The sequence below is a fragment of the Scyliorhinus canicula genome, chromosome 12 (genome assembly GCF_902713615.1).
Source record: "Scyliorhinus canicula chromosome 12, sScyCan1.1, whole genome shotgun sequence".
NCBI classification, from domain to species: Eukaryota; Metazoa; Chordata; class Chondrichthyes; order Carcharhiniformes; family Scyliorhinidae; genus Scyliorhinus; species Scyliorhinus canicula.
Window position 1 is genome coordinate 103554439 of NC_052157.1, and position 15280 is coordinate 103569718.

At 44.1% G+C, this 15280-nt stretch overlaps 1 protein-coding gene across 3 annotated transcripts in view; it reads right to left on the bottom strand.

Moving 5' to 3' along the window:
* The window catches only part of zzef1 (zinc finger, ZZ-type with EF hand domain 1), a 371817-nt gene that overhangs the window by 182383 nt on the left and 174154 nt on the right, over positions 1-15280 (bottom strand). For all 3 annotated transcript variants that reach the window (XM_038813628.1, XM_038813629.1, XM_038813630.1), the window contains exons 27-29: positions 5975-6054; positions 2920-3001; positions 213-732 (exon numbers count right to left, since the gene is read on the bottom strand). In XM_038813628.1, the coding sequence (XP_038669556.1) occupies positions 213-732; positions 2920-3001; positions 5975-6054 (682 nt within the window). The remainder of the gene's footprint in view (positions 1-212; positions 733-2919; positions 3002-5974; positions 6055-15280) is intronic.

Consider the following 15280-nt stretch of genomic DNA (forward strand, 5'->3'; position numbering starts at 1 on the left):
TTACGGGGATAGGGGGGGGGGGGGGGGGGGGGGGGGGGAGTGTGGGCTTAAGTGGGTCGGTGCAGACTGGATGGGCCGAATGGCCTCCTTCTGCACTGTATGTTCTATGTTCTATGTAAATTACCTACTCATATTCTCCGTGGAATGCAAGTACTCACTAACTTATTCTACTATTTTCTTTGGTTTAATGTATAAAGACCTAACCAGCTCACCTTTCAGCAGAAATGTTGGAATCCTTCATGAATTCTAAAATGTTCTTCAAAATTGGGTATTTGTCTTGGATGGAGACCATTTTAAACTCTTCCATGGACCTAAGTGAGAGTAACCGAAGTCGGCCTTTACCAAACGCAGGTTTGGGTTTGGAGCTGAAAGGGGAGGGAAGATCAACGTAAGGAGATACAAGGTTCTCACTGGGCGTTGTGCTTACTGAAGAAGCAGGGCTCTCACACTGGGGTGGACCAGCAGAGTCGGGGTCATCTCTCAGGGTTGCTGCAGTCGGGACTGTAGGCTGCAGCTTTTCTGCCGAGGTGCTCGGCGATGCTGCAGTGAGATCCTGCGATAAGGCAGACTCGGTGGTAACGTGCTGCGTTGGTGGATCTGCGGCCTTGGTCAAAAGCTCGTTCTGTTCTTGCGAAGTATCAGTCTTCTGTACATCAGACAAAGTGCCAGCCGTTTTTGTTGGAAATGGTGAAAATTTTAGTAGCAAACGGCTCTTTTCAATCCAGTTTTCATCTATAAAGATATGAAAAAAGTTATTCACGCCCAGCACTAATATCCACAAGAATAAAAACATAGATATAAGACAAATGCAGTGCTTCTCTGAAGTTGCTTGATATAAATTTTTTAAAGGTATTTTACCATCAAGTCAAAAACCTACTCCCAAATACCATTCACATGTAACATCAGGCAAAAGGCTGCTTATTTTACAGGCCGAAGATAATTGGCTCATTTTTCATTAAAATATCATTCACAGGAACCTGGTTTATTTTACTCAGAAAAAGGCTACAGTAGGGTCGGTACATTAGCACAGTGGTTAGCACTGCTCTCGCAGCACCGAGGTCCCAGGTTCGATCCCGGCCCCAGGTCACTGTCCATGTGGAGCTTGCACATTCTTCCCGTTTCTGCGTGGGTCTCACCCCCACGACCCAAAGATGTGCAGCTTGGGTGGATTGACCACGCTAAATTACCCCTTAATTAGAAAAAAAAGGCTACAGTAAACCCACAAACGTATAGGACTTCATACCTTATTTCACATCCAACTGGAATATAGACTACACAAAGAATGATCAGATTTGTCATGTGATTTATATATCTTGCACTGATCGAAGATTATGTAAGGATACTGTATTTAAAACACTATGCTCTTAGAAATTACTTTAAAAATTAGGTCTCTCCACAGATGCAAAAACAGGAGACTTTGAAAACTAATAGAGAAAACAATCAAAGTATGAAGTTGCATTCGAATGGCTTCTTGCTTTACCTTATAAAATCATAGAATCACTACACTGCAGAAGGTGGCCGTTCAGCCCATCGAGTCTGCACCAACCCTCTGAAAGGGCATTTCACCTAGGGACAGGCTCTCACCCTATCCTCGCAACCCAGTAACCCCACCTAACCTTTTTGAACACTAAGGGGCAATTTAGCATGACCAATCCACCTAACCGGTAAATCTTTACAGTAAGAAGTCTTACAACACCAGGTTAAAGTCCAACAGGTTTGTTTCAAACACAAGCTTTCAGAGCACTGCTCCTTCCTCAGGTTTGAAACAAACCTGTTGGACTTTAACCTGGTGTTGTAAGACTTCTTACTGTGCTCACCCCAGTCCAACGCCGGCATCTCCACATCATGTAAATCTTTAGACTCTGGGAGGAAACCAGAGCACCCAGAGGAAACCCACACAGAAACAGTTTCAACTAATAATCGGAGAGCAACTCTATAATTGATGTCAGGATAACTGATCAATAATTCATGCCAGGCAGCACGGTGGCACAGTGGTTAATGCTGCTGCCCCACGGCGCCAAGGTCCCAGGTTCAATCCCGGCTCTGGGTCGGTTGGGGAAATAACTGATGAGGCTCCCGGGTCACGGTCTGGTGCGCACCACACAGCAGAGGCCCAGCACCCAGCTGCCGCCCAGACGGGTCCCGGGTGTCCGTGTGGAGTTTGCACATTCTCCACGTGTTTGTGTGGGTTTCGCCCCCACAACCCAAAGATGTGCAGGGTAGGTAGATTGGCCATGCCAAATTGCCCCTTAATTGGTGGAAAAAAATGAATTGGGTACTCTAAATTTATTTATTTTTTAAAATAATAATAATTGATGCCAGGATTATTGATCGATAATTGATGCCAGGATAACTGATCAATAATTGCACGGTTTCCCTCTGTTAATTTCCTTAGATAGTGAAGTGGAATGTGCAATTTTCTGATCTAAAGGAATGGTTTCAAAGGGATCTTTTGAATATTATAGCTAAGGCATTTGTAATGTTCTCACCTGCTTGCTTTAAAATCCTGGGATTAAACCGCCCAGTTTCAAGATCTGTCACTTGTTAGCGCCATTATTCTGAACATTATTGTTACTTTGTTTATGTTACTTTGGGCGAGTCGCTGCCCAGATTTAATATTAGTTTCCTTGGGATCTCTGAAATGTTAACCTCTTCCCTTCCTGGATATACCGACACAAAGTAATTATTCAGCATGTCCACCATTGCCTTATTTTTATTTGACACTATCTCACCATTATTGGTTTTGAAGGGAGGGAGGCAGGGAGCCCTAACTTTAAAACTTGGAGTTCAACAGCAGCCCTCTTTATCCAGATCCTGTTTGAATACAATGCAGCCGTAGAAACCTGGAAGCTCTGTTAATCACACGGGAGACCTATTGTTCAAGCCTCCGGACAGAATGAGATGAATGGATTTACTCACTGATATTTTCTGGGTTCATCTTGTTGTCGTCTTGAACCTCTTTATCACTTATCATCATAAGATATTTCTGTTTACGTTCCATCTTGTTTTGGCGAGGTGAGGGGAAAGGAAAGAAACATTAATCTACTTAAGATCATCAACCAATATAGACCAAGTTACGACCTTGATTAGTGCTGGCTTTTGGTCACCTGTCCTAATATTGCCTATATGGCTAAGTGTCAAACTTTGTTTGATAACGCTCCTGATAACAGACTTTGGGACACTTGACTGCATTATGGCTGATTATATAAATGCACGTTGCTGGCGTAGTTATCCAGAGACTACTTTTTCAAAGTACTTTTACAAAAGACAAACATTTCTGTCCAATAAACTCAGTAAAATTGCTCAGAAACACTTTTAACACAAAATGTCCAGTTCTTCATATCTACCCATCTTTCTTACTTATACATTTAAGAATAACCTTTTAAGCTTAGCAGCTCCTCCCAAACATCAGGAAAATGAAGGTCAAATCGACAGGGCTATTGAGTCGTACCTTGTGTATCAAACATCTCCTCGCTGATGCTCAGCTTTGCGTTCCAGTAGAAACGCTTAGCCCTCGACCTCGATACAAATTTGACCTCGATACAGCCCTGGCTTGGACACAAGGGACCAAGTGCCAAAGGAGAGGTGACACTAACTTACTCCCTCCCCCATCACCACCACAGCATTAAGTCAGTGAGAAATGATATGACAAATCTGTACCAAAATGAGGTCAATGGGGGCCAAGGGGAAAGTCCATTATTCAACTTGCCACAAAGGGAGGTTTGACCAATGGTCATGATTGTTGGACATCAATCATAATTTCCCCAGTCGCAAAATGTTGCTGCAGGAATCCCTCAGGAAAGCGTTTCTGACTCAATTGTTTCATCAAATGACATTCCCTCGGCCTTGAGGTCAGAAGTGAAGTAATTTGCTTATGATTTAGTTCCATTGACAACTCTTACGGTAATGCAGCAAACTGTGCCAACATTCGGGGACCTGGGCAACACCTAGGCAGAGTGTCAGGTACTATTTATCCTGTGCAAGTACCCGGTAATGACTATCTCATACAAGTAGTACAAGCATATGCCCTTGACCTTTTGCACTACTATTGATTAAAATATAATGGGGTGCATAAATAGTCTCATCCATCTCCTGACTTGATTATATGCGATTTTCTTTAAATACAAAATTAATAACTGTAATTAACGCAACAATGGATTTCAAAGGCACTTGTAATAAAACTGTCAGCCCTCTGTTAGAAGAAACCAAAAAATACAGCTAGCTTTCTTTGCCCAACAAGTCAATTTAACTGGAGAGCTTTGCAAGATAACAAAGTCTGCTATATTTCATTCCTCCACAGGATGGCAATGTTATTTCTCAAGCCATTATACAGACTCCAACAGAAAACCCCTGATAACTGACTATCTACAGCGTAGAGTTAATAACCTCCCTTTATAGCCATGGGTCTGGGAACAGAACAGCAAAACGCTGGGCAAGTTTTACTCATCCACAAATTTTTAACTGTCCTCAATCTATCTTCTCTCCCCAAATCCCAGATTCACAACAAAAAGAAAGAAAACAATTACTTATGAAAACCCACCAAGGAGAGAAACAACTTTTTAAAAGTTGTTCTCTTGTCGATGGCTGAAATTATTCTCACTATTTTGGAATTATATGACTTTTCTAACTTTAGCACGGAACTAGAATTATATAAAACGTACAGCACAGCAACTGACCATTTGCCCAGCAAGTTTCTATTCACCAGATTCTATCTAACCTTCCATTCACTTTTCCCCCATGTGCCAAGTTTGGACTCCACCAGAAGCACAGGGCTAAATCACTGGCTTTGAAAGCAGGCCAGCAGCACGGTTCAATTCCCATACCAGCCTCCCAGAATAGGCGCTGGAATGTGGCGACTCGGGGCTTTTCCCAGTAACTTCATTTAAAGCCTACTTGTGACAATAAGCGATTTTCATTTTCATTCATTTCATTTCAAGTGGAAACAGCTTCACTATGAATTTCTTCATAATGTTTAAGGCCTCAGTCACTTCACCCCTCAGCCTTCTCTTTACTAAAGAACTGAGTCGCAGTCTGTTTTAGTTGATACTGAAAACCTGTCAGTTCTGGTTTCATATTGTAGTCTTTTCTGCACCTGTCCAATACCTTTATATCCTTTTTGCACCATGGAGACCAGTACGCCGAGCACTGTCTATCCAATGTTCAAACATGTTTAATTTAACATCCCTGCCTTTCAATTATATTCCTCTAGAAATGAATTTCATTGCTTTGTTTGCATTTATAATATCCTTGTCAGCTTCCTTTGCTACTTTTATTACTTTATAAATGTGAATGCTTAGATCCCTTTGTCTACTACTCCATTTACGCTCTTATTTTCCAAGCACCATGTAACCTCCTTATTCCACCTCATAATTACCGATATTGAAATTAATTTGCCATCTACATGCCCATTCTGAAAGTTTGGTCATGTCATACATTTAAAAAGTCTTCCTCAATGTTAACGAGAGCCCAATTTGCTGCCATCCACAATACTTTCTGATTCCCAGTACCGATCCCAGTGGAATACCACTTCCCACCTTTCACTAGTCTGAGCAACTACTACTTTGTTTTGTGGACAGATTGCTGTGCATTCTGCTACTTACCTTGCCTGACTTCACTTGGCCGGATTTAATCACAAGTCCACAATGCAGTGGCCTTTTATCAAAGGCCTGTTGAAAATTAAAGACATAGAATCCTCACAGTGCAGGAGGAGGCCCATCGAGTCTGCACTGACCCTCCGAAAGAGCACTCTACCTAGGCCCACTCCCCACCCTATCCCCGTGCATTTATCATGCCCAATCCATCTAAGCTGTCAATCTTTGGACTGTGGGAGGGTACCAGAGCACGTGGAGGAAACCCACGCAGACATGGGGAGAACGTGCAAACTCCACACAGTCACCCAAGCCCGAAAGACAGCAGAGCTAGAAATTAATAAGAGTGGCATTTGAAACAAAATGTAAGCTTTCACGAAACTTACTATCCAGGTCTTCATTCCTTCAGCTAATGCGTACACTTCTGCCATATCTTCACTGAAACCTGTGGCACCTCCGCTCGCAACTACAGAAACAGAGAAGCAGAATAGATTAACACAAATATAAGATTCAATGTCTGTTACTAATAGCAGATTGTTTTCCCTGTAAGTGTTCTGATTATTGTAAGCAGCTGATCCATTTCTCCCTCAAAAATCCAGCGTAGTTGAAGATTCTGGACTGTTCCAGCTGTGGTACACCAGTATCACCTGTAGCTCACAATTGATTAAATAAATGAAATGAAAATCGCTTATTGTCACAAGTAGGCTTATTGTCACAAGTAGGTTTAGCATTGAAGGTTTGGTCGATGGTAACACACTACATCCACGCAACAGGAGCGGGCTACATTCCATTATCAAACAGGAATTGTTCTTCAGCTCTCGATCAAATAGCTCTAGGTTCTTCTCAATTACATTTATAAACACCGTGGAGACATTAAAAAATGTAAAACAAGGTGCTGTCCTTCACTGGTGGATTAGATGGCTAGATAACTCACCAACATGTCTAGTTAAAAGAATCCTCTTTTGGAATGCATTAATCAACTGGTCAAATTCCTGGATCTTCCTTCCTCCCTAACGAGACTGTGGATATATCTCCACTATGCAGACTGCAGTGATGAACAATAAATGCCTTACTAGCGATGCTCACATGCCAAAAAAAAAAGAGTTTAAAAAAAAACTGTTTGGATGTGACCAGCCTTTGGCTAATGAGTTACAAGTAAAAGAATGTCCAACTAATTCAATTTTGTCAAAAATGGAGGAGTCTGATTGTTCTTCACTGTGCCACCAGTGTGCTGGGTGGCAAGCAAGCAAATCCCAGGGTGAAGCCAAAATTGGGATAGGATGCCTCTACATGCACACCAGTCAATTACAGAGTATCTTTGGTTACTTAGTTTGACACAGTCAATGAAAGACAGCAGCTCTTTAAAACAGGGTCCTCCTAGTAATACATATTCAGTGATTATGAACAGAAAATGTATGAGAGTCGGAAGATTGCAGCGAAACACAAAACAGCAATTTAATAAAAGCAGCATAGAAATTTCCTTCCCCAATTAGATTATTCAGAAAACTTTTAGTTCAACTTCCTTCTATGTGGCAGAGTTAAAACTAATGGAAAACAGAAACAGTTCCGCAAATCACTGGCGATATCAAGAGGGAAGATCATTATACATCAGTTAACAGACAGAGAAAGTGGGAAATATTTATACTGTGGTGTGAGAATGAAAGATGAGTCATAGCCACAGAAACCCAAGGAAACCGGGTGCTAATAGCCACAGAAACCAAGAGGAAAGAGTGCTAATGGCAGTCCCCAGAATGAACAAAAGATGTGAAAGGCCAAATATCAGAGGGTGGACTGTAGATGTGGGGGGAGGGGAAGGGGAAGTAAAGAGGAGAAAGGGTAAGGAAAGTTGGATAAGATGGAGGGGGTTAAATATATATTAAGAAAGACAAGAAAGAAAGAAATGGTAAAAGACAGTTAAAATGAAATAGGATGAAAACAAATGGGTCGAGGTGGGGCAGAGCTAACCATCTGAGTTGAACTTAATCAACTCGAAACATTAGCTCTTTTCTCTCCCTACAGATGCTGCCAGACCGGCTGAGATTTTCCAGCATTTTCTCTTTCGTTTCAGATTTCAGCATCCGCAGTAATTTGCTTTTATCATACATCAGTTGGTTGGCTTCAACTTGTACATTTATTAATAGAAGTTTCGCCTTTGAGTTTCATTGCAGTGGAAATTCATTGCACCTTTCACAACATAGGAATGGCTGGATGAAACCTGTGCCAATGTAAATTTACCACATTTCCCATTGCAAGGCAGGCATAAACTTGCATCTCCATTTACAGTAAATCCATTATATTTCCCTGGCACATCCTTATTTTTTTTTAAAGTAAGGAGATTAAAACGGCAAAGTTCTTTTAGACTAAACAACTTCTTTACTTGGGTAATTTTAAAAGAAATCTTAACTACCTTCTACCCTCTGGGAGAGGGCGCTTTAATGATCTATTGCACCCAAGAGATCTACTACTTGGGATCTGTTAGGACCAGAGAGGGTTAGAGCGCAGAGGTTGGCCATTCAGCCCAATGTGTAATCCAAATAAATGCAACTGCCTCACTCTCTCCCCATAGCCCCGCATCTTTCTGTGTATCAAACAGCTATCTATTTTCCAATTTAAAATGGTCTCTGGGCCCCATTCTCCAACAATCCAAGTATGAACAAGTAATAACTGATCGAGGAAGGTCAGCATCAATTTGCCCTCCTTCCATTTCATGTAAAATAATGGAATTGGTCATCCCCAGTAAGCTTCTCAGCAACCTCTACACACTCCAAAGCATTGACTAGAATCTATCATAAACGAGGTGTTAAAATGACACTTAGAATCAACGTGGTTTTAAAAAAGGGGAATAATATTTGACAAATTTATTGCTGGAGAATGTAACTGGTAAGGTAGATAAAGGGGGATGAGCAGATGCAAGAAAGATGGATTTCCAAAAGACAGTCATAAAGACACCACATAAAAAGTTAAATAAGATAAGGTTTCATGGGACTGTGAGGGGATAATCTATAAGTATGGATAGAGGATTGGTTAATGGACAAAATGCATAGAGTAGGGATAAATAAGGCATTTTGACCCAGTTGGCAGGCTATAACTTCATGGGTGCTACAGGGATCAGTGCTGGAGCCTCAGCTATTTACAATCTATATTAATGACTTAGGTGAAGGTACCAAGAGTAATTTACCCAAGTTTGCTGATGAGACAATGCTAGGTGGTAACGTAAGCTGTGAGGAGGGCACAAAGAAGCTGAAAAGGGATACATTGACAGTGAGTAGACAACGAGGTAACAAATGGGCGCATAATATGGGGAATTCTGATGCTATTCACTTTGGTAAGAATAATAGAAAAACAGAATTTTTTTTAATTTACCCCTACTCTGCATTTTGTCCATTATAAATATTTCTTTATTCTCCTCCTTTTTTGTATTTTCTCCCAAATTTACACCCACCAACAATAAACAAGAATCAGTAACAAATATGTTAATCCCCATATTAATAACAACGATCCCATCCTCCCACCAAACCCAAAACATTCGCCCACATGTTCACATAAACTGAAAAAAGGAATCAGGAATCCCCCATAGCTCCCATCGCCCTCTCCCCCTCAGCCCTCCCACCCACCCCCCAAGTAATGTTCAATGTTATCCATTCTTGAAAGTACATAACGAATAATGCCCATGAATTGTAGAACCCCTCCATCCTTCCCCTCAGTTCAAACTTAACCTTCTCAAGAGTCAAGAATTCCAGCAGGTCCCCTCGCCACGCCAAGGCACAAGGTGGAGAGGTTACTCTCCAACCCATCAGAATCCGTCTTCGGGCGATCAACGAGGCAAAGGCTATAACATCTGCCTCTGCACCCGTTTCCAACTCTGGCTGGTCCGACACCCCGAATATGGCCTCCCAGGGGCCCGGGTCCAGTTTCACGTGCACCACCTTAGAAATGACCCAAAAAACCTCCTTCCAGTACTCGTCTAGCTTTGCCAAAACATATGAACGTGATTAGCAACCTCCCCCCCACAACGTTCACACACATCTTCAACTCCTTCAACGAATCGGCTCATCCTCGCCCTTGTGAGGTGTGCTCTGTATACTACCTTAAGCTGTATCAGCCCCAACCTCGCACACAAGGTGGAGGCATTCACTCTCCGGGGCACCGCACACCAGAACCCCTCCTCCATATCCTCTCCCAACTCTTCCTCCCACTTTGCTTTGATCCCCTCCTGTGGTGCCGTCTCCTCTTCCAAAATAGCTCCGTAAACCGCCAACACTACCCCCTTCTCCAGTCCCCATGTCGTCAGCACCTCCTCCAGCAATGTGGAGGCCGGTTGCTCCGGGAAGTTCTGTATCTCCTTTCTGGCAAAATCTCGAACCTGCATGTATCTAAACATTTCCCCCTGCTCCAGCCCATACTTCGCTTCCAGCTCCTTCAATCCTGCAAACCGACCCCTAAGAAACAAATCTTTTAGTGTCTCAATCCCCTTCTCCTCCCATTTCCGAAAATTTCCATCCCACCAAATCTGTGGTTCCCCCAAATTGGCATTTCCCTTGACCCTGCCCCCAACCCGAAGTGTTGGTGAAACTGCCTCCAATTTCTCAATGAAGCTATTATTACCAGACTCTAGGGGCTATGGACTTCCCCGGGGCTATCGGGAGCGGCGCTGTTGCTAGTGCTTTCAATCCTGACCCCCTCCACAAACTCTCCTTGATTCTGACCCACTGGAAACCAACTCTTGCCCAATTCCGCACCTTCTCCACATTCGCTGCCCAGTAGTAATACATCAGGTTCGGAAGACCAAAACCCCCTGCCTGCCTTCCCCTCTGTAGTAGTTCTTTCTAATTCTGGCCACCTTCCCTCCCCATATGAACGACGTAATCCTTCCCTCAATCCCTCTGAAAAAAGCCTTTGGCAGGAAAATCGGCACCCATTGAAAAGTAAACAGAAATCGTGGCAACACATTAATTTTAACCGCCTGGACCCCACCCGCCAGTGACCGAGGGAGACCATCCCACCTTACCAGATCCGCTTTCACTCTCCCCACCAAACTAGAAATGTTGTATCTGCGGAGACCCCCCACTACTCCCGGGCAACCTGCACCCCCAAGTGTCTAGAGTCCCTGCCCTATGAAATGGCAGCCCCCCCCCCCCCCCCCCCCCCCCCCCCCCCCCCCCCCCCCCACCCACCCCTGGCCCCACACTTGGCCGAGATACCACAAAATACTCACTCTTTTCTAGATTCAACTTGTACCCCAAGAAAGACCCAAACAGTCAAAGCAGCTCCAATATTCCCCCTATCGACACAAATAACAGCAAGTCATCGGCATACAAGGACACCGAGTGCTCTATCCCCCCCCCCACCCCGCACTATTCCTTTCCATACCCCCAAATTTCTTAATGTGATGGCCAATGACTCAATTGCGAGTGCAAACAGCAGGGGGGACATAGGACACCCCTGCCTAGTCCAACGGTGGAGAGAAAAGTATCTTGAGCTGATGTTGTTTGTGCAGACACTCGCGCCCGTCTCCTTATATTCAATTCACAAATCTTGGTCCCATCCCAAACTGCTCCAGAACTGCCATCAAGTAACCCCATTCTGCTTAAACAGCAGCCACAGGGTCTTTGGGGATAAATGTGAAGAATGACATCACAGCAAAGCAGTGATCTGATTGGTTGGTAAGGAAAGTGCTCCAATTAGCAGTAGCTGGGAGAAATTTAACTCTTCGCGTGTTGGTAAGTATTGTGATTGGTAAGTAAAATCTTTATTCCTTTCACTTATTCATTATTTGATATTCTTTTGTAATCAGTTACGGTAAAGTGTAAAAATGACAGGAGATCCCAGACCCAGGTTAGGCTCCTCGTGCTCAATGTGGGAGTTCAGGAACGCGGCCGATGCCCCTGACTCCTTCATGTGTGGGAAGTGTGTCCAGCTGCAGCTCCTGTTAGACCACATGATGGCTCTGGAGCTGCGGATGGACTCACTTCGGAGCATCCACGATGCTGAGGGGGCCATGGATAGTACCTTCAGTGAGTTGGTCACATCGCAGATTAGGATTGGTGAGGGAGACAGGGAATGGTTGACGAAAAGGCAGAGCAAGAGCAGGAAGGCAGTGCAGGTGTCCCCTGCTGCCATCTCCCTCCAAAACAGGTATACTGTTTTGGATACTGTTGGGGGAGATGGCTCACCAGGGCAAGGCAGTAGTAGCCCGGCTCATGGCACTGTGGCTGGCATTGCTGTACAGAAGGGCGGGAAAAAGACTGGCAAAGCTATAGTCATATGGGGATTCAATCGTAAGGGCAGTAGACAGGTATTTCTGTGGTTGAAAACGAGATTCCCGAATGGTGTGTTGCCTCCCGGGTGCACGGGTCGGGGATGCCTCAGATCGGCTGCCTGACATACTGAAAATGGAGGGTGAACAGCCAGTTGTCGTGGTGCATATAGGCACCAATAATATAGGTAAAAAATGGGATGAAGTCCTACAATCAGAATTTAGGGAGTTAGGAGAGAAGTTAAAAAGTAGGACCTCAAAGGTAGTAATCTCAGGATTACTACCAGTGCCACGAGACAGTCAGAGTAGAAATTCAACAATAGTCAGAATGAATACGTGGCTTGAGAGATGGTGCAGGAGGGAGGGGTTCAGATTTTTGGGACATTAGAACCGGTTCTGGGGGTGGTGGGACCATTACAAATCGGATGGTCTACACCTGGGCAGGACTGGAACTAATGTCCTAGGGGGTGCTTTTGCTAACACTGTTGGGGAGGTTTAAAACTAATGTGGCAGGGGGATGGGAACCAGATTAGGAAATTAGAGGTCAGTAAAGAGGCAGCAACTAAAGCCAGTAAGGTACTAGATAATAAACTCATTGTGACTAAGGGGAAGAGTAGACAGGGGAGAGATGATGAACGCAAAGGGACAAGTGGTCTGAGGTGCATTTTTTTTAATGTGAGAAGTGTAGCAGGTAAGGCAGATGAATTTAGGGCTTGGATTAGTACCTGGGAACATGATGTTATTGGTATTACTGAGACTTGGTTGAGGGAAGGTCAAGATTGGCAACTAAATATCCCAGGGTATAGATGCTGCAGGAGGGATAGAGAGGGAGGTAAAAGGGGTGGAGGAGTTGCATTACTGGTCAGAGATGATATCACAGCTGTGATTAAGGAGGGCACGATGGAGGATTCGAGCAATGAGGCAATATGGGTAGAGCTAAGAAAAAGAAGGGTGCAGTAACATTGTTGGGACTTTACTATAGGCCTCCCAAAAGCGAGCATGAAGTAGAGGTACAAATATGTGGACAGATTATAGTAAAATGTAGGAGCAATAGGGTGGTCGTGATGGGAGATTTTAAACTTCCCCAACATTGAATAGGACGCATGTAGTGTTGGAGGCGTAGATGGAGCAGAATTTGTAAAGAGCATCCAGGAGAGTTTTTTAGAGCGGTATGTAAATAGTCCAACTCGGGAAGGGGCCATACTGGACCTGGTATTGGGGAATGATCCAGGCCAGGTGGTTGAAGTTTCAGTCAGCGATTACTTTGGAAATAGCGATCACAATTCCGTAAGTTTTAGAATACTCATGGACAAAGATGAGAGTGATCCGAAAGAAAGAATGCTAAATTGAGGAAAGGCCAAGTATAACAAAATTCGGTAGGAGCTAGAGAATGTGGATTGGGAGCAGCTGTTTAAGGGTAAATCCACATTTGAAATGTGGGAGTCTATAAAAGGAAAGGTTGATTAGAGTGCAGGACAGAACTCTTTGCCAGCGGAGGTGGTAGAGGCAGGCACGATAACATCATTTAAGATGCAGTCGACCAGGCTAGATGGGATTGAGGTTCACAAGGAGGAGGTGTTAGCAATTTTGGAAAGTGTAAAAATAGATAAACCCCCTGGGCCAGATGGGATTTATCCTAGGATTCTCTGGGAAGCCAGGGAGGAGATTGCAGAGCCTTTGTCCTTGATCTTTATGTCGTCTTTGTCGACAGGAATAGTGCCGGAAGACTAGAGAATAGCAAATGTTGTCCCCTTGTTCAAGAAGGGGAGTAGAGACAACCCTGGTAATTATAGACCTGTGGGCCTTACTTCGGTTGTGGGAAAAATGTTGGAAAAGGTTATAAGAGATAGGGTTTATAATCATCTTGAAAAGAACAAGTTGATTAGCGATATTCAACACGGTTTTGTGAAGGGTAGGTCATGCCTCACAAACCTTATTGAGTTTTTGAGAAGGTGACCAAACAGGTGGATGAGGGTAAAGCGGTTGATGTGGTGTATATGGATTTCAGTAAGGCATTTGATAAGGTTCCCCACGGTAGGCTATTGCAGAAAATAAGGAAGTATGGGATTGAAGGTGATTTAGCGGTTTGGATCAGTAATTGGCTAGCTGAAAGAAGACAGAGGGTGGTGGTTGATGGCAAATGTTCATCCTGGAGTTCAGTTACTAGTGGTGTACCGCAAGGATCTGTTTTGGGGCCACTGCTGTTTGTCATTTTTATAAATGACCTGGAAGAGGGTGTAGAAGGATGGGTTGGTAAATTTGCAGATGACACGAAGGTCGGTGGAGTTGTGATTAATGCGGAAAAGTGTGAAGTGGTTCACTTTGGAAGGAGTAACAGGAATGCAGAGTACTGGCTAATGGCAAGATTCTTAGTAGTGTAGATGAACAGAGGGATCTCGGCATCCAGGTACATAAATCCCTGAAAGTTGCCACCCAGGTTAATAGGGCTGTTAAGAAGGCATATGGTGTGCTAGCCTTTATCAGTAGGGGGATTGAGTTTCTGAGCCACAAGGTCATGCTGCAGCTGTACATAACTCTGGTGCAGCCGCTCCTGGAGTACTGCGTGCAGTTCTGGTCACCACATTATAGGAAGGATGTGGAAGCTTTGGAAAGGGTTCAGAGGAGATTTACTCGGATGTTGCCTGGTATGGGGGGAAGGTCTTACGAGGAAAGGCTCAGGGACTTGAGGTTGTTTTCGTTAGAGAGGAGAAGGCTGAGAGGTGACTTAATAGAGACATATAAGATAGTCAGAGGGTTAGATAGGGTGGACAGTGAGAGTCTTTTTCCTCGGATGGTGATAACCAACACGAGGGGACATAGCTTTAAATTGAGGGGTGGTAGATATAGGACAGATGTCAGAGGCAGTTTCTTTACTCAGAGAGTAATAGGGGTGTGGAACGCCCTGCCTGCAATAGTAGTAGACTCGCCAACTTTAAGGGCATTTAAGTCGTTACTGGATAGACATATGGATGAAAATGGAATAGTGTAAGTCAGATAGGCTTCAGATGGTTTCACAGGTCGGCGCAACATCGAGGGCCGAAGGGCCCGTACTGCTGTAATGTTCTATGTTCTATGCATCTAGACAGATATATGAACAGGCGGGGAACAGAGGGAAGTAGATCCTTGGAAAATAGGCGACAGAGTTAGATAAAGGATCTGTTTTGGCGCAGGTGGGAGGACTGAAGGGCCTGTTCCTGTGCTGTAATTTTCTTTGTTCTTTTACCCGGTCGAACGCCTTCTCAGCGTCCAATGACACAACCACCTCCGTTTCCTTCCCCTCTGTTGGTGCCATAACGACGTTTAATACCCTTCTAATGTTTGAAAAGAGCTGCCTCCCTCTCACAAACCCCGTCTGATCTTCACCTATCACCTTTGGGAGCCACTCTTCCAGCCTACCCGCCAGTCCCTTCACCGATACTTTTGCGTCCACATTCAG